The sequence below is a fragment of the Eumetopias jubatus genome, unplaced genomic scaffold, assembly GCF_037043125.1.
Source record: "Eumetopias jubatus isolate StellerSeaLion01/CBP00866 unplaced genomic scaffold, mEumJub1_p1.0 scaffold_15, whole genome shotgun sequence".
Lineage (NCBI taxonomy): Eukaryota > Metazoa > Chordata > Mammalia > Carnivora > Otariidae > Eumetopias > Eumetopias jubatus.
Window position 1 is genome coordinate 58,886,291 of NW_028274821.1, and position 19,088 is coordinate 58,905,378.

The window sequence follows — 19,088 nt, forward strand, 5'->3', positions numbered from 1 at the left end:
AGCGCGCAACTCTGGATCTCAGGGTTGTTGGTTCAAGCCCCACTTTGGGTGAAGAGATTACTTAAAAATAGAATCTTAAAAAAAGAAAAGAAAAAAGAGAAACCAAATTTAAAAAATAAAGTAAGCTCTGCACCCAGTGTGGGGCTTGAACTTTAGACCCTGAGATCAAGAATCACATGCTCTAGCAACTGAGCTAGCCAGGTGCCCATCTATCACATTATGTTTATCCATTCATCTGTTAATGGACAGTGGCTTGCTCCAACTTTTTTTGGCTACTTTGAATGCTGCTATGAATATTAATATACAAACTTTTGTGTGAACATGTGTTTCCATTTCTCTTGGGTATATACCTAGGAGTAGAATTGCTGGGTGATATGGTAACTGTATGTTTAACATTTTAAGGAACTGTCAGACTGGTTTTCCAAAATGGCTCCACCATTTTACCATGCCTCCGGCAAGGTTGAGAATTCCAATATCTCCACATCCTCACCAACATTTGTTACTGTCTGTCTTTTATCTTAGGCATCATGGTGGGGATGAAGTGGTATCTCAATGTGGTTTTCATTTCTGTAATGACTAATGATGTTGAGCATCTTTTCATGTGTTTATTGGCCATTTGTAAGTTTTCTCTGGAGAAATGTCTATTCAAGTTCTTTGCCCAGTTTTTAATTGAGTTATATGTCTTTTTATTGTTGAGTTGTTAAGAGTTCTTTTTTTTTTTAAGATTTTATTTATTTGACAGAGAGAGAGACACAGCAAGAGAGGGAACACAAGCAGGGGGAGTGGGAGAGGGAGAAGCAGGCTTCCCTCCGAGCAGGGAGCCCGATGTGGGGCTCGATCCCAGGACCCTGGGATCATGACCTGAGCCGAAGGCAGCCGCTTAACAACCGAGCCACCCAGGCGCCCCAAGTTCTAAGAGTTCATATATTTTGATCAGTAATCTCTTTGCAAATATTTTTTCCCATTTTGTGGGTTGTCTTTTCTTGATGGTATCCTTTGAGGCACGAAGGTTTTTAATTTTTATGATGTCCACCTTCTCTATTTTCTCACTTGTCACTTGTGCTTTTGGTGTCATATCTAAGAAACCATCACCCAATCCAAGATAACAAATGTTTATTCCCATGTTTTCTTCTAGAACTCAAACCTTGCAGCTCGGTTTAGCCTCTCTGGTTTCTACCTTTCTCTATATCGACTCATTATCTATCCCCAGTCAATTCCCAAAGGGTTGGAGTCCAACAAGGAAGTCTTCCTCTCAGAAAGAAAAGGGAAGGGAGAGGATAAACACTTGCTTTTTAATTTTGATGTAATTTAATTTATAAAAGAATTTTTAAAACTGAATTCCTCACACACTTATTTATTTCAGCCACTTGAATTTTTTCATTTATGTATTGCCTGTTCATGTCCTTGAGCATGTGTGACTTGCCTAGGTCTTTTCTGTACTCCACATGAAGAGCTGTGATCCTGTAATCTGAGTTAAATTTTTAAAAATTGGTGGTATTAAGCATTCAACTAAATGGCGGAAAACTTAGGCATTGAAGAATTTAGATTCACAGTGGGTGGAAGGAAAATGACGGGAATAAAAAGGGAAGGAAGAGAAATGAATGAATTAGCAGAAATTAGATAGGAGGAGTCTGAGCAAGCAAGGACTATTAGGACTTGAATTTGGTAGCACAGGAGACTAGAATTTGAGGAAGCCGTTCTGTCGCAGTCCAGTCAGCAGACCAGAGAAGCTCAGAACGGGTTCTGTGTGCTTGGGGCCAGGAGACCTTAAATAGGAGAGAGCTTTACCTTAGCCTATTGGAGGAAAAACTGGGAAGAGAGGACTTTCTAGGGGACCCCCATAGTGAAAGTTCTGAACTGAAAATGGACAGAATTTGGGCACTTCAGAAGATCTGTATCCTGAGCTGGACAAGAATGTATTATGCCTATCATGTTTGCTAGGACTTCTGTGTGCCTGAGTGATACAAGAGATAGAAATAGACACCCACTCCCTCAGTGAGAAGGTAGAGGTTGGCATCACCCATACTTGTGGTCAAGTCACTCTAATGACCAACTCGGTCTCTGTATTCAAGAAGCTCCAGGACAGGGGCGCCTGGCTGGCTCAGTTGGTGGAGCATGTGACTCTTGATCTCGGGGTTTTGAGTTCCAGCCCCATGTTGGGTGCAGAGATTACTTAAAAATAAAATCTTGAAAAAAGAAAAAGAAAAAAAAAAAGAAGCAGCTCCAGGACAGTAGTAGGGAGAGTGAGGATCATTAGCCCATAGCCAGCAGAGAGGGATGAGCATTCTGGGGCTCAGAGGAGAAAATGAGGTGACATGGGGGCAAACAATACAGAATAATTTAAAAATAGTTTTCTTCCAAAATTAATAGCATATTGCTATGAGTACATGATATAGTTCATCTGCATGATTTTCCACTAATCTGAGAGCTTGCAAGCTGTAGCTGGGTCTAAGGCATCTCTCTGTCCTCCTCAGTGCCGAGCACCCTTTCAGTCATCCTAGATGATTTTTCTAAGTTAGGTACTATTCATACTTTTTTTGTACTTGGGACTAGTCATCATTTACTGCTAAGAACTTGTCCTTGAAGGAAAAGGAGAAAGTGTTGTCCTTGAGATCCCCCAGACCTTTGTAGGTGGCATGAAAATGAGTTTGCCTTTTGTCACAAGTGGACGCACGGCCAATGAAGGGGGCACTCAAGAGCTGGACCCGTGCAGTGCAAAAAGTAGGGCAGGGAAGCCCGGCCTTGTCGGGCTGTGTGATCAGGCTCCATCCTGCCTCTGAGTCGTTTCTCCTCTTGGGCTCTTCTCCATCTGAAAATGCTATGGGGAAGGGCATGTCCCTGACTTCCAGGGAGGTGACATTAGGTTCCCTTTCTTTCCCTCTCTCTCCAGGTGCCAAGCTCTCCTGATGAAATGTGTTCTGCCCCACTGGGCTCCGGGGGCAGTGTCTGGTGCTGTTGATGCCCTTGTTCGAAATTTCCAGAATGGATAGTCCCCCAAAGCTGACTGGAGAGACCCTCATCGTCCACCACATCCCCCTGGTGCACTGTCAAGTCCCAGACAGGCAGTGCTGTGCAGGGGCAAGTGGAGGTAGTAGCAGCACAAGATCCAATCCTTTCTGCCCCCCTGACCTGGGCATCACCCAGCCTGATCAAGACCTAGGACAAGCTGACTCGCTGCTGTACAACAGTCTGCACTCTGCCCCAGGGGGGTCCACACGGCCTGCAGACAGCACGAAGAGTAGGGTTCGGGATGGAAGAGGCCCTGGGGCCCCTAAACGACACAATCCTTTCCTGCTGCAGGAGGGTGTGGCTGAGCCAGGACTTGGTGACCTCTGTGATGACAGCATTGGTGATGGTGCCACCCAGCAGTCCTTCCACCTGCACGGGGCCAGTCAGCCCACCTTCCATCTGTCCTCTTTCCAGCTGCCACCACCTGGCCCTAGGGCAGGCAGGCCGTGGGGGGCAACACGTAGTCGAGCTGGAGTAGTGGAGGGGCAGGAACAGGAGCCAAGGGCCACCTTGGATCCCCAGCACTGCAGCACTAGCCACTGCTGCCGGCCAGACCTGGAAGCAGAGACCATGGAGCTGGACGAGTGTGGGGGACCTGGTGGGAGTGGCAGTGGGGGTGGAGCCAGCGATACGTCGGGCTTTTCCTTTGATCAGGACTGGAAGCTCAGTTCAGATGAGTCCCCGAGGAATCCAGGATGCTCGGGCTCGGGGCCTCAGCACCGCCGCTGCAGTAGCGCCTCCAGTCAGTCCGAGGCGGCTGACCAGTCCATGGGCTATGCGAGTGACTCCTCCTGCAACAGCTCGGAGGGCGTGCTGGTCACCTTCAGCACCCTCTACAACAAGATGCATGGCAACTCCCGCGCCAATCTCAACGCCGCCCCTCAGTCGTGCAGCAACTCTTCCTTCTGCAGCCACTCAGACCCTGGCGCTTTCTATCTGGACCTGCAGCCCTCCCCAGCCGAGTCCAAGATGTCCTGTGAGTCCCACCACCCCGACAGCGGAGGAAGGGAAGGGAGCTACGGCTGTCCTCATGCCTCATCTCCCGAGCTCGATGCCAACTGCAACTCCTACCGCCCACACTGTGAGCCCTGCCCAGGTGTGGCTGACCTCACGGCCTGCTTCCAGAGCCAGGCCCGTCTTGTTGTGGCCACACAGAATTACTATAAACTTGTCACCTGTGACCTGTCCTCCCAGTCATCCCCAAGCCCAGCTGGCTCTTCCATCACCAGCTGCTCTGAGGAACACACCAAGATAAGCCCTGCGCCAGGCCCCGGCGCAGACCCTGGCCCCAGCCAGCCCTCTGAGTATTACCTATTCCAGAGGCCAGAAGTCCAGCCAGAGGAACAAGGAGTGGTGGGTTCCTCGGTGGAAGCAGCGGCACCTGTGGGCCCCACCGTGATCGAGGGGCAAGTGTATACCAACAGCTCACCCCCCAACCTCAGCACTGGACGTCAGCGCTCTCGAAGCTGTGATCGCAGCCTGGCGCGCAGCCCTCCTGTCCGCCTGGGCTCACTGGAGCGCATGCTGAGTTGCCCAGTGCGCCTGAGTGAGGGTCCTGCAGCCCTCGCTGGGTCTGGCTCCCCACCTCGGCGGGTCACCTCCTTTGCTGAGCTCGCCAAGGGCCGGAAGAAAGCTGCAGGCTCTGGCTCCCCGCCGCTTCGAGTGAGCGTTGGGGACTCCTCCCAGGAGTTCTCACCCATCCAGGAAGCCCAGCAAGATAGGGCGGGCCCGCTGGGCGAGGGTACTCACTGTAGTCATAGCCTGCCGCCCGTGCCCTCAGGGCCGGGCATGGGCCTAGTTGGCCCAGAGCCCTGGTCCACCCAGGTCTGTCAGGGCCCCCAGGCCAGTGAGATGCCACCTGCTAGCCTCAGAGCTGCTGGGCAAGGCCCCCTGGCCCAGCTGATGGATCCAGGGCCTGCTCTCCCAGGGAGCCCAGCCAACAGCCATACCCAGAAGGATGCAAGAGCTAGAGCTGACGGTAAGGAACCTACAGGCTGGAGAACACCAGAATATATGCACGGCCTCCTCAGTGATAGGGCCCTGGCAACCACCCCGTCCATAACCACTAAAGGTTCCTCAGCCTAGATCCATCATCTTTCCAGTCCAGGTCACGTCCAACAGTTGTAATGGGAAAGATAAAAAATACACTGAAATAATCAGGACTCAGAGACTGATATATTGGGAAAGGAAGTACGCAGACGATTGTGATTATAAGCCTGGTTGCCTGGAAAGATGATGGTACGTGGATAGGGACCACAGACACTGCTGTAAAGTGCATTTCCTGGAAAAGGGATAAAGCCCAAGTTTAGTTTGGGACATTTAGGAATTTGCAGTGCTTAAGGGATATGTCCCTTAGGCAAACCACACTGAGTCAGTGAAGTCCATTCTTTGATCAGTGATTGTTGCGGCTTTTCAAAGAGCCTGAAAGCAGACACTTAAGCCTCCTGGGCCCCCGCTCTTTCCCTGTTTATTTTATTACATTTAAATAATTGTTTTATAAATGCTCTATGTTAAATGTTGGTGATGGAGAGATGTGAGAGACAGTCTCTAGCCTCAAGGAATTCTGACTAAGGATGAAAACAGAAAAGGAAACATAATTAAAAACAGAGTTGGGGGAGGGGGGAGAGTGCCTGGGTGGCTCAGTTGGTTAAGCTGCCCACCCTTGATCTCAGCTCGGGTCTCAATCTCAGGATCATGAGTTCAAGCCCTGCATTGGAGCCTACTTAAAAACAAAAACCAGAGATGACGGTGTCCAGTACTGGTCTATGAGAGGGCTCTCTAGAAAGACTAAAATGTCAGAGAAGGAGTGCTAACAGAATTTATATTTAAAACCAGTCTAGAAAGAGGATGAGGAATAGGCTTTGTGGAGACTTGTGAGAAGAACATTCTAGGTTCATACAGTAGTCTGTATAAAACCAACAAGGTGCAGAATAACTTGATGCTTTCCAGAAACTGCAAATAATTTGGTATAGCCATGGTGGGGTATGGATGGAACTACTGAAGGATTTTAATCAGGGAAGTGGCATTTTGTTTTTTAACAGCTTAGTGGCATGGGTTTGTTTTTTTTTTTTGCATTTTAGAAAGATCACTGGTTGTTTGGGGGAAAGGTGGATTGGAAAGGATGCCCTGGGGGTCAGGAGACCGCCAAGATCAGAGTCATCAGAATAACAGAGGTAGTTGAAGCTTTGAGTGGATGAGAGCACCTAGGGAGAGTGTGTGGAGTTGTAAAGGGAACAAGGACAGAGGGCCCTGAGGATGCAATGATTTAAGGGTGAGCAGAGCAACACTCAAAGGTTCTGAGAAGAATTAGGAAAATAGGAGGAAAACCAGGGGAGAGTGAAGGCACAGGCACTACAGGAGGAGAAAGTTTCAAAAAAAGAGTTAGGTTCAACAAAGTTTTGAAGAGAAATCACTAACATTAAGGCTGAAGAATCCCGAAAACAACATTTGGGAGTAGTGGGGGGGGGCAGGGGGGGAAGCCAGATCTCAGAGGGTTTGGAAGGAGAGAGAAAGCAGGGGAAAGGGAGATAAAGGGGAATATGCTATGCTGTAGGCTCAGGTTGGTCCAATGGCTTCTCAAAAGAAGTGGGTTAAAAAACCATAAATGGTGTAATCTCTGCTGTTGGGAAGATCATAGCTTCAGAAGACTTCACACTCCTAAAAGGACACAGAGGAGCTGCCCTTGGGGTGGAGGATGAAAGGGGAGGTCTCCAGGGAGGAGGAGGGTCAGAAACAGCAGAGATTGGCCAGAGTCCTTTGGAACCCACTCCCTTCTTAGACTTCACTGTCTGGTGGGTATTTCTAGGCACAGGGGATGCTGTGGCTGGCATTCTGAGGGCAAGAACAATCCTGGTCGGTGATGGGAGAGGCATTAAAAGTGTTGTGTGTTTTTTTATTGGATAAGACTTTCCGTATAGAGATGCTATTCTGTTCCATAAGTCTCCAGTGATCTCCCACAGGGCTCTTCTCCCAATTCTATACGTTTTTTTTTTTAATTAATGAATGACAATTCAATGAATTCATGAATGACAAAAGAAGCTGAGATCTCTTTGAGAGCAGCAGAGTCAACTGTTCAAAAAGATCTTACCAAATCTGGAAAGAACAAAACAAAACAGCAGGGACCAGTGTGAAGTTTGATAGGTAAGCTGTACTTGGGTTGATCTGGGGTATTTAATTGATCGCACTCTCAGAATGAGTCAGCAGTTTGGAAGGGCTTCCAAATAGTTAAAATGACTGTCTTCACTGATAGACTCCAGAAGGGGGAAGCTGATGGTCCTCTACTCCTCTGAATCAGTTAGTGCTCACCTGCAAGTTCTGGGTTCCATTTTAAGAAGAAACTGAGGGACTGGGGCTGTGTCACCTACAGAACAGCAGACTTGGGTGAATGTGGTCTCTGATTTTCTCAAGGGCTGTCACATAGAAAAGTGAGAAACCTTAGTCTTTGTATTCCCTGGGGACAAAACTGAGACCCACTCCCCAGGTCAGGCCCCTCCTTCTTCTCTGATCTCATTCCTCTGCCTCAAACCTGACTCAAACCCTATCCTGGGGACTTAGGGAGGATTTTTTAAAGACTAGAAATAAACAGTCTAATTCAAACATACTTTATATAGCGGGTATAATAAAGCTATGGTTGGGAAGGCCTAATCTGAAAGCCAGAGTCAGTTCAGCCTTGGAATTTTATATTTAAATAAATGGAAAGGCAGGCGGCGTTCCTAGCAGGAAAGGCTGTGTACTTAAAGATGGGAATGGGATGGAAAGAGTGGGGTCAATGAGAATGGCAGGTGTGGGAGTTTGAGGGGAGAGCAGTCTAATTGGTGGCAGGTGTGGATACCTATTTGAGAAGCTTAGACTTTATTCTGTGGGCAGTAGGGTCACAGGGGATAAAACTGGTATTTTAGGAAGCAATCTGATTTATGTAAGAAGATCTGGATGCAGCGAGACTAGCCTGAGCCAAGGGTGACAGTGGGGATTCATTCATTTAACAAATATTTATTCAGTACCTACTATATACTGGGCTCTATTCTAGGTACTGGGGATACATCAATGAACAATTCAAAAACACTGCTTTTTTGGAGCCCTTATGAGGAGTAATAGACAAAAAACAAGATAATTTCTAATAGTGATAAAATGCTAAAAAGAAAATAAAACAGGATGATGAGACAGAGTATGACTTGTCAGAGGGACTGGGGTGGTCACCACTGAGGAGGTGATGTTTGAGCTGATGCCTGAATGATGAGTTGATTCCAGGCAGAACAGCAGGTAAAAAAGATCCTGAGATGTTAATGAACTTGGCATGTTTAAGGACAGAAGGAAGTGTGGCTGGAGCATAGTAAGCAAGGGAGAATGACAAAGGTTGCTCTCTAAGCACAGATTGGGGATGACAGGAGGGTATATTTTGAACATGTCCCCTGGGAGTGATTCTGAAACCCCTCCCTGATGGGGTTGTGATCACTATCCCCTTAAGACTCAATGAAGTAAATAAATGGGGAAAGATGAGGGATACCATTTCCTATGTAGTGCAATGTGATAAAGAGAACATTAGCCCCTAAGTCAGACTCTGGCTTAGCCGAATTCTAGCTCTGCCACTTCCTAGTTGTGTGACCTTGGGCAAATGACTTAATGTCTCTAAATTTCCAATACCCTGAGCTGTCAGGTAAGGGTATTAATTCCTGTCTCAAAAATTTGTTGAGCCAGAGTTGTGCTCAGTGAGCCACACCCAGGGTTTCTGGCTTCGTAGAAGCTTCTAGCGCCACCTTGTGTCACGCAGATGTTTACAGTGTGCACAGTGGTTTTTTTAAGAAGCACAACTCACAGACAATCTGGCTGTGCAGTGTCCTGGAGTTTTGTTAGTTCTGAGCCCTGTGTCTTGAGAGACACTGACCTGAAGATTGGCTGAAAGAACAGGAGATGGTCCTCTCCTTGGGGATCACAACTCTGTGTAGAGGGAGCAAATGTGGACCCTGAGGCTCCAATGCAAGGATCGTGAAAGAGTGGGAATGGGGTTGACAGGGGTGACAGGAGGCTGATTCCTGCTGCAAATGAAGAAATATTATGGTTAGATTTGCTTAAGAATGAAATGAGTCAGCTTTAGTGGAGACAGGCAATGATGAGCAAAAGCTTGAAGTAAATAACATCTTACCCTGAATATCTGTGACCTTTACTCCAACTCTTTAGGCCTTAGAAACAAAGGAAATGGTGGTTCTGCCATCGTCAGAAATGGAAGTCATCAGGGGAAAGGTGATAGATGAATTGCTTTAAAATAGCAAATTTTGGGAGCGCCTGGACGACTCAGTCGGTTGAGCGTCTGCCTTCGGCTCAGGTCATGATCCCAGGGTCCTGGGATCGAGCCCTGCATCGGGCTCCCTGCTCAGTGGGGAGGCTGCTTCTCCCTCTCCCACTCCCCCTGCTTGTGTTCCCTCTCTTGCTGTGTCTCTCTCTATCAAATAAATAAATAAAATCTTAAAAAAATAATAAAATAAACAAAAAGCAAATGTTTAGGGGGAGGGGCAGACAGAGAGGGAGAATCTTTTTCTTTTTAAGATTTTATTTATTTTAGAGAGAGTGAGCGAGTGGGGGGAGGGGCAGAGGGAGAAGGAGAGAGAATCTCCAGCAGACTCCTTGCTGAGTGCAGAGCCCAACATGGGGCTTGATCTCACTACCCATGAGATCATTTGTGCCAAAACCAAGAGTCAGAGGCTTAACCGACTGAGCCACCCAGGCACCCCAGAGGGAGAGAGAGAATCTTAAGTAGGCTCCACGCCCAACACAGAGCCTGAGATCGTGACCCGAGCTGAAATCAAGAGTCGGATGCTTAACTGACTGAGCCACCCAGGCACCCTTAAAATAGCAAAAATTTTTTAAAGATTTTATTTATTTCTTTGACAGAGAGAGACACAGCAAGAGAGGGAACACAAGCAGGGGGAGCGGGAGAGGGAGAAGCAAGCTTCCCGCTGAGCAGGGAGCCCGATGCAGGGCTCGATCCCAGGACCCTGGGATCATGACCTGAGCTGAAGGCAAACGCCTAACGACTGAGCCACCCAGGTGTCCCAAAATAGCAAATTTTAAGTGAAAGCAGAATGATCCAGGGATTAAGGGGAAGGTGGGGGCTAAAACTGTGGGTTCGGGAGTCATCTGTATGAATGCCTGAACTTGAACAATGCAGGGAAGAAAGTGTAAAGGGAGATCTAAGAATGGAGCCTTAAGATACACCCACCCTTGAAGTCAAGAAAATGAAGATGGGGTGAATAGTCAAGAGTGCAAGAGAGTTCAGCATCATAAAAACAATAGAAAAGGTTTTACAAAAGATGGGAGGCACACTGTCATATTCCCGAACTAGGATTGCCCTTACCCCATTCAGTTCCTACAAGCCAGGTCCTGCCCATCTCTTCCCCTCTCCCCAGTGAGCATCATCCGGCTGCTTCTTTGCTTCCTCTCCTGGGGGCCCCAGGGTCTGTCTGATTCCTCCTCCATCACTGTCGCCACAGGCGGCGGTGCGGAGAGCCGACCAGTCCTTCGCTACAGCAAGGAGCAGAGGCCAACCACGCTGCCCATCCAGCCCTTCGTGTTCCAGCACCACTTCCCGAAGCAGTTGGCCAAGGCCCGCGCCCTCCACAGCCTTTCCCAGCTCTACAGCCTGTCTGGCTGCAGCCGTGCACAGCAGCCTGCCCCCCTGGCTGCCCCTACTGCTCCAGTCCCAGCCTTAGCTCCCTCAGGGGAGTCACAGGCACCCACCAACAGAGGGGCCAGGAAAGCTGGGCCTGAGCCAGAAACCTCACGGCCGTCACCCCTGGGTAGCTACTCCCCGATCCGCAGTGCTGGCCCCTTTGGGCCCAGCACCGACTCTTCTGCTTCCACCTCGTGCTCCCCTCCTCCAGAGCAGGCCACAGCCACAGAAAGCCCACCCCCATGGAGCCACTCCTGTCCTCCTGTTGCCCGGCCTGCCACCTTCCAGCAGCCACAGAAGGAGGATCAGAAGATACTGACCTTGGCTGAGTACCGTCTCCATGGAACAGGAAGCTTGCCTCCTCTGGGCTCCTGGAGATCTAGCCTCAGTCGAGCAGAAAGTCTAGCCCGGGGAGGTGGTGAGGGCAGCATGGCCTCCAGGCCCAATAACGGTATGAGCTTTATCCTCCACCGCAAGCATTTCTACCCGAACCCCCCCCCCCCACCTTTGGATGCTTTCTTATACCCCACCCTGGGGTAAGGGGTTAAAATGTTTACATCTCCTTCCCCAGCACCTGTGGATAATATCCAAGCACTCCCAGCCCTCATATTTTATATGACCGCACTGGGTGGATGTGAAATGCTGTCTCCTGCTAACTCTTGCCCGTCTCTTCTGCTCATCTGTTCTGCTTTCAGCCAACCACCTATCCCCTCAAGCACTCAAGTGGCGGGAATACAGGAGGAAGAACCCACTAGGGCCCCCTGGATTGTCAGGGAGCCTAGACCGAAGGCCACAGGAAGCTCGGCTGGCCCGAAGGAACCCCATCTTTGAGTTCCCTGGCTCCTTCAGTGCTGCTGGCCATCTGAACTGCCGGCTGAATGGTGTGTGGGCCAGGTGCCCAGTAGACCCAGGGCAGGCTCTACCGCAGCTGGGCAGGGCTGGAGAAGGGGCAGTCCCATGGGAACGAGTCCCAGAGGGTATGAGGCACAGAACTGACTGCCGCGCTTGGAAGGAGAGTTGCTTGAGATTGATTTTTCTCTTCTTTCCAGGTCAAATAGTGAAGCCATTACCACTGACCTGCCCTGACTTCCAAGACCCCTTTTCCTTGACTGAGAAGCCTCCAGCTGAGTTTTGTCTGTCCCCAGATGGCAACTCAGAGGCCATTTCCATTGACCTGCTTCAGAAAAAAGGTGAATGTTACCCCCAGCTCAGGCCAGGAATTCTGTTGTCGGTACCTATTGTGCCTGTTGCCCTACTGTCTAGCCCTCCAGAACGTTTCCCTATCCTAGAACTCCACGTGCTAGGAAGGAATCAGCACAGGAATTGGGGCACGAGGTAGCAGCCTGTGCATCGTGTAGGACAAGTGTGCCTGAATGCACAAGGGTCATTTATCAGAGGCTTGAGAATCAGGCTTCGGTCTCTTACCTCAGGGAGCTAAGTAGAGTGAGGGAGACTGCCATGCCATAAATAAATGGCCGTGTGTTCTAATGGGGGGAGTCCAAGTACAACAGGACCTAACAGCTTGGGTAAGCATGATGGTAACATCTACTAAGATGTTGAGCAAATAAGGGACCACTGGACCAAGAGAAAGCTGTTTCAGGGAGATGTTGGGGAAAGAGTTGAGCATCTTGTGGGCTGAAGGGAAGGAGCTGTGGGGAGGGAGAAAGATGAAGCTGAAGTTCCCTGTAGAGGCAGAGTGGGGGGTTCAAAGCTGGGAAAAGGGAAGAACCTTGAGCAAGATGGAAAGAGAGTGAGGGGGGCGGGCAGGAGGGTAGACAGGATGTAGTTATGTCTTTTGGATAGACAGAGAAGTTGAATTGATGACCAGTGGCCTCTGTTCTCTGGGTGAGGTCGAACCAAGGGCTTGAGAAGAGAGGTAAAGATTTGGCAACGTGAGAGCATAGCAGAGGGCACCTGAAGGCACATGTCAAAGAGGTGCCCTTGTCGGTCACTGTTGTGAGTGGCCCTGGACTTTGTCCAGCAGCCAGTAGCCTGGTTTCTCAGAGCGGAGAAGATGGGTCGTTAGCTCAATCCAGGACTGGAGTAAGAGGGTCTTGAAGGTAAAATCGCTGAGATGGGTCCACTGGTGGTGACAACAGTACAGGGCTTGAGAACTGGGCGAAAACAGAAAGGGGTCAGGGCCTGGTCCTCGGTAAGACTGAGACCCATGTGCAGGGACAGAGAGAGAGAAAGTGGACGTCCCTCCCTCTCTCCACTGAGGGCTCAGTCTCAGCTGAGTTGCCCAGGGACTTGCTAAGGAACCCATCACATGGAATTCTTACTTGCAGGGCTGGTGAAGGCGGTTAACACTGCCGTGGACCTCATTGTGGCCCATTTTGGCACAAGCCGGGATCCTGGGGTGAAGGTAGGCAAAAAACTGGGGCCAGCTGAACTCTACCCTGCTGACCATCACCCATTCTATGCTGCCACCTTCTCCTGCTCTCTTGCACCTAGAACCCAGAACTGGGTACTTGAGGATGGGGATCACAAGAGAGGCATGCTAAGGCCTAAGAGAGTCAGAGAAGACCAAGGTCGGGCTTCCAGTGATTCCCTGTTCTTCTCTACTGCATCCACAGGCAAAGCTCGGGAATAGTTCTGTGAGCCCCAATGTGGGCCACCTGGTTCTGAAGTACTTGTGCCCCGCAGTCCAGGCTGTGCTGGAGGATGGGCTCAAGGCCTTCGTGCTAGATGTCATCATTGGGCAACGTAAGAACATGCCGTGGAGTGTGGTTGAGGCTTCTACACAGCTAGGTAAGTGCTGGGCAGCAAGATGAGGACCCCAGGCGGAGATCCGGATTCAGGAGACTGGGCATGTGACTGCTAACTCTGGCTTCCTCTCAGGCCCGTCCACCAAGGTCCTGCACGGCCTCTACAACAAGGTCAGCCAATTCCCGGAGCTCACCAGTCACACCATGCGTTTCAACGCCTTCATTCTCGGCCTGCTCAAGTGAGTGTGTGGGGCCACAGGAGTGGCAAATCACAGCCCTCTCCCCCGGGCTCTGCCACTTCTGTGGAACCGGCTCCCTAGACTGAGACAGGCCGAGGGGGATCTGCAGGCTCTGTGGCCAGGGCCCAGACTCACCTTCTCCCCATCTAGTTACAGCTTTCTCAGTAGGTCTCTGGTTTCCCACCACACCCACAACCCTCTGGCACTGATCACCAACATGGTCTTTGGCTTTTATAAATCCATAATCTGGCTTATTTGGAAATTAATCTGGTTCTCTGGATATTGTACACCTTGATCCCCTCAATTGCAGCCCTACTTCCAAATCCTGCCTCTGACCATAAGGCCCCCCTTGAGATCCACATCATAGTATCCTTCTTTCTCAAGTGTGGGCCTGGGCCATCCCCTTTGGGATGTGTACCCTGTATGTCCACTCAGTAGCTGCCATGACTTCTGGGGGCCTAGGCAAGCCAACTCCAACTCCATTCTAGAGGGAAGTCATTGGCTTGTGAATCACATGTTAACCCCCTCCCATCATCCCTCACTGACTTTCCGGAACTATTTTACGTGAAACGAACCAGGTAGCATCCCTGCCATAGAAGGGAGATGTTCACCCATACTTCTGCCTCTGTCTGACCCCCTGTCTGTCTCCTTTATACCTTATCATCTGGCTATCTACACACAAGATTCAACTCTCTCTGTTTCCCTACAGCATCCGGTCCCTGGAGTTCTGGTTTAATCACCTCTATAACCACGAAGGTAATGCCCGGAACGCTACTCTCTCTCTTGCAAACTCAATATAGGCCAGACCTCAGAGGCTCAGAAGAGGGAGGCATGGCTCTTTACAGATGGTAGAGGTGGGGAGGGGGACCGCCCAAGCTTCCGTCTTCAGAGCCTGGGCTTCCAGCCCAGTCTGTCCCCAGCTTCTACTTGTGTTAGAGCCTTGGAGCCAGCAGGATACTCGGGCAATCTGGAAGTGAGGGTGACCAGGAACCCCCACAGCTCTCCTGTGAACTTGGGGCTGCCACTTACGGCTGCGGAGGTCACGACCTGCACAAGCGTCAGGCGGCCTCTTTGGCACTGGCATGCACCCAAGGGCACAGTGCCCCGCCTGTGCGACAGTACGCAGCGGCTCTGCCAGGGCCACTTCTCGGAGGCCCCCCACCCCCAGGCCGGGCTGTGCTTCTCTGTGGGGCTCAGGCCCTCTCTCTTGCTCCCCCAGATATCATCCAGACCCACTACCAGCCGTGGGGCTTCCTGAGTGCAGCGCATACCGTGTGCCCCGGCCTCTTTGAGGAGCTGCTGCTGCTGCTGCAGCCCCTGGCCCTGCTGCCCTTCAGCCTCGATTTGCTGTTCCAGCACCGGCTCCTGCAAAGTGGGCAGCAGCAGCGGCAGCACAAGGAGCTGCTGCGGGTGTCACAGGACCTGCTGCTGTCTGCCCACTCGACGCTGCAGCTGGCCCGGGCCAGGGGCCAGGAAGGGCCTGGAGACATGGACAGGGCGGTCCAGGGGGAACGGGTGAAGGGTGTGGGCGCCCCCGAAGGTGGAGAAGATGAGGAGGAAGAGGAGACAGAAGAGGTGGCAGAGGCAGCTGGGGGCTCAGGGCGTGGCAGGTGGGCCCGAGGCGGGCAGGCTGGCTGGTGGTACCAGCTCATGCAGAGCTCCCAGGTCTACATCGATGGCTCAGCTGAGGGCTCTAGGTTCCCCCGTGGTGGCAGCAATAGCAGCAGTGAGAAGAAGAGAGGGGCAGGAGGCGGGGGACCACCCCCCCGAGAGGGAGTAGTCGAAGGGGCAGAGGCCTGTCCTGCCCCTGAGGAGACCCTTGGCCGGGACAGGGGCTGGCCCTTCTGGATGGGGAGCCCCCCTGATTCTGTACTGGCCGAGCTGAGGCGCAGCCGGGAGAGGGAGGGGTCCACTGCCCCCCCAGCAGAAAATGAGGAAGGAGCCTCAGAGCCTTCACCTGGGGGCATCAAGTGGGGACACCTCTTTGGCTCCCGAAAGGCTCAGCGGGAGACCCGGCCCACAAACAGGTGAGAGGCAGCCCATGGTGTAGACAGAGGGATTTGGCGAGCCTATCTAAACCAGAGCACAGACAGAGCCGGAGCCCCGGCTGCTCTCCCCTAGGCTACCGTCCGACTGGCTGAGCCTGGACAAGTCCATGTTCCAACTGGTGGCACAGACAGTGGGTGCCCGCCGAGAGCCAGAGCCCAAGGAGAGCCTGCAGGAGCCACACTCTCCGGTCTTGCCCTCCAAGCCTCCATGGTAAGCCCTGGAAGATAGCACTGGGGGGCTGGGTTTGGCTTTGGGTGGGGTTTCTCTGACCTCCATTTGTTGTTTCCCCAGCGAGGTGAAGGCACTGTGCCATCATCTGGCCACAGGCCCCGGACAGCTGAGCTTCCGCAAGGGAGATATCCTACGGGTGCTGGGGCCAGCTGGAGGAGACTGGTTGCGCTGCAGCCGTGGCCCCGACACTGGCCTGGTGCCTCTGGCCTATGTGACCTTGACCCCATCTCCAAGTCCAACCCCCAGAAGCAGCCAAAACTGAGGCCCTGTGCATGCTGGTGGCCTCAGGGACCCTCATAACCCCTGACTCAGAGCCTGAGAGCCCTTCCCAAGCCCTCTGGCCTGGCCACAGAGAATAGACTGAGAGCTGGGGGCCGTACATCCCTGTGCTCAGTATTAATTACTTCCCATTAACTGTCCCAGTGACCTCATCCAGACCTCCACCCAGGAAAGGAGGGAAGGGATGCAGCACTGGGCTGCCAGGATTTCCCCGGCCCACGTGGGCCAGCCCTCCCATAGGTACAGATAAGCACGTCCCTATGGAGGCCCATTTGCAGGGTTCCCTAGGCCAGGTGGTGAGGAGGAGAGGTGACAGTATTGGGGCCAGCTCCCTAAGCCCCCAAATGTAAATAGGCTGTGGCCAGTGCCTGGTGGTCAGAAGAGGGAGGAGGAGCCCAGGCTTCTGTTTATGTATTTATTTATTTATTTATTACACCTATTAATAAAAAAGGTGCTCGGCCTCCAAACCATTTCTCTTTGTGCCTCCCCCCACCCCCCTCGGGCCCACCTCTCTTCCTTCCAAAGGGATGGCTGAGATAGGAAGACAGAGAAGAGAGAACTTGAAGTCCAGGTACCTACACCAGGAGCTGCTTCTGGAGGGTGGTGAGGCCCAGTGCATCATGGGTGAGATGCCCATATGTGTGCCCGAACTGGAACTTATACCCTGTATGGACAACAGAGTCTGTCACTTGTAGCCAGTGGCAAGAAGAGCCATTTATTTCTCAGCCAGTGCCTAAGCCCTCCAAAATCTGGTCCCAGCTTCCCACTGTGAGCTACCTCCATATCCTTTTCTGCCCAGTGAGAAAGCCGAACCATATGATCCAAGGGCCCCCCCATATCAGTTCCAACCCCCCCCAACCACTTCCACCCATTCCACACACACACACAAATATTCCAGTCCCCTCTGGGGCTATCCTCACCTGGCACATAGCCCCCATAATTAGGTAATAGGCCCAGGTTCTGAGGGTAGGTCCTAGAAAGTGGAGGGAGATGTTTGGGATCCTTCTGGGGTCTGCTCCCTGAGTACATCTGTCCAAATTCCTGCAGTGCCCGGTTGGTGAGCACAGGAAAGCTGGAGCCAAAGAGGAAGCGGGCACGGGGCACGTAACCAGTGAAGCCTGGGGGGGGTGGATACTGAGTCAGGACCTCCTGGGAGCCTCCCCATGCCTTTGGTCATTAGCCACTTCCTCTCACCTGGCATGAAGAACTTGCGAGGATCTCTGTCATCCATGGAATAGGGGGAAGCCTTGTGAGGAGAAGGTGGCAGAGAAAAAGTAAGGCTATCCAATTCAGCCCCTGTGCTCCAACAGAAGCTCCCTGGGGGGTGGAGCTGGCGGTCAAGCCCACATCCCCTGCACCCCGTAGCCATGCTACTCATGGCCGCCCTGCCTAGGCCCGCCCACACAGAGGTCAGGCTCCCCAACTCCCAACCCCCCCGGACCCCCTCCAGCCTTCTTGGTCTCACTTGTTCTGCCTCTTGCCCCAGCTCTGGCTCCAGCTTTGGCTCTTGGTCTTTCTCCACATCTTTTTTACCCTTGGCCTCCTTTGGCAGCTGTTGACCCCCTTGTCCCTCAGACCACTGAGTGAAATCACTCAGAGCCTCAGCCCAGACCCGGCTGCAGTTCTTGGCAAAGATGAACTGTGCCTGGGGTACAAAACCTGGGTGGGAGGGGGCAAGAAAGATTTCACTTAGTGTTTGGGGCACACGTTCTGGGTTGGGGACACCTGTTCAGACTGTCCGTACATACCTGTGTACCCAGGAATCATGCTGGAGCTAAGCCTTTCATGCCCCCGCCTGACAGGCAGGCTTCCCCTGGGAACCTCAGGAGATGCTGGAGGCCGGATGGGAGGCAGAAGTGTGCGATGGGTGGGGGGCCAGGCTAGGCCAGGAAACCCTCGAAGCAGCTGACCGGTCATCTGCCCATAGGTCTGACCCGTGCTGAAGCGAAGTAGTGGGCAGTGTCCGGTGTACCTGTAAGCACAGGACTCACCCGCTCACCTCTAGACTCCCCCTGCTCCACCACCCGCAGAGATAGAAACAGAGACCTCTGAAAGCCCTGGTTTTTTTTCTGGATTCGGCTGCGTATATATTTGGAGCAGGCATTTCTCAGTTCTCTCTGGGTTTTCAACCCTTCCCCTCTGCTGTTACCCTGTTACCATGGAGAAGACAACACAAAGCTTCGTGGCAGGCCCAGCTACCACTATCCGCTTGCTCTTCCTTTTCCATCCAACACCATGAATATCTCAGCCTTGGGCCTACCATACCAGTTTGTCTATTGGCCCCTACGTCCTACGTGGCACAACTCCCATGTCCTTATAGCCCTATTCCCAGAAGCAAGCAGGGATGTGCCCTGGGTTGAAGTCTTACCCTGGGATATAATGAGGGTTCTGAGGGTTCAGCCCTGGTATGAAGGTGCTGGCCATAGCCATGGGAATCCAGGCAGTTCCTTTTGTTTCCCTTGGAGCCGAAGCTTTAGGCTGTGTACTGTGTCCAGGGTTGGTGGGGTGGGACCAGAGGCAGGAGGCGGGGCCAAGGGAGGAGAGAGGGGAGGAGGCACTAGGGAGGTAATTGACAGGGCCAAGGCCAGGAGCTCACTGGTTGGTCTGCTCCAGAACAAATGCAGTCCACCACGTGGGGGTAGGGAAAAGTGTGAGTGTGGCCTCCCGTTCCTCCCGTTCAGGGAGCGAAGGAAGCCCTAAGGTGGGAGGTGAAAGAACAAAAACTGTGAGGTCCATTCAGCTCTATCTTAAGAGGACCACCCTTCCTTCTTAAACCCCCTGCCTGAAGACATGTGGGTGCTAGTCTTTGTGAGTGTTGACTGAAAGTGATGGAATGCCTGGGAAGAGAGGGTCTCCAAGGGGTCCCGGGGGGGGGGGGGGTGACAGGGAGAAAAAGGAACCTAGAGACTC

The 19,088-nt window shown here is 52.0% G+C and overlaps 2 protein-coding genes across 3 annotated transcripts; one reads left to right on the forward strand and one right to left on the reverse strand.

The window, feature by feature from the left end:
- Positions 1-2,958: 2,958 nt before the first annotated feature.
- Positions 2,959-16,161, forward strand: RUSC2 (RUN and SH3 domain containing 2). Of its 2 annotated transcripts, none has more exons than XM_088018941.1 (11): positions 2,959-4,987; positions 10,461-11,123; positions 11,368-11,553; positions 11,722-11,862; positions 12,961-13,037; positions 13,249-13,423; positions 13,514-13,619; positions 14,329-14,375; positions 14,839-15,646; positions 15,741-15,878; positions 15,960-16,161. In XM_088018941.1, the coding sequence occupies exons 1-11, from the start codon at positions 2,959-2,961 to the stop codon at positions 16,159-16,161; spliced, it is 4,572 nt and encodes a 1,523-aa protein (XP_087875067.1). The 2 variants fall into 2 exon arrangements, with proteins under 2 accessions (XP_087875067.1, XP_027971010.1); XM_028115209.2 differs by having other exon boundaries at positions 10,494-11,123.
- A 592-nt stretch (positions 16,162-16,753) lies between these two features.
- On the reverse strand, positions 16,754-18,608 carry CIMIP2B (ciliary microtubule inner protein 2B). Its single transcript, XM_028115211.2, has 6 exons — positions 18,547-18,608; positions 17,927-18,150; positions 17,644-17,837; positions 17,373-17,424; positions 17,099-17,296; positions 16,754-16,842 (listed from the first exon to the last, which is right to left on the reverse strand). Exons 1-6 carry the CDS (start codon positions 18,606-18,608, stop codon positions 16,754-16,756), a joined length of 819 nt encoding a protein of 272 aa, XP_027971012.1.
- Positions 18,609-19,088: the final 480 nt, after the last annotated feature.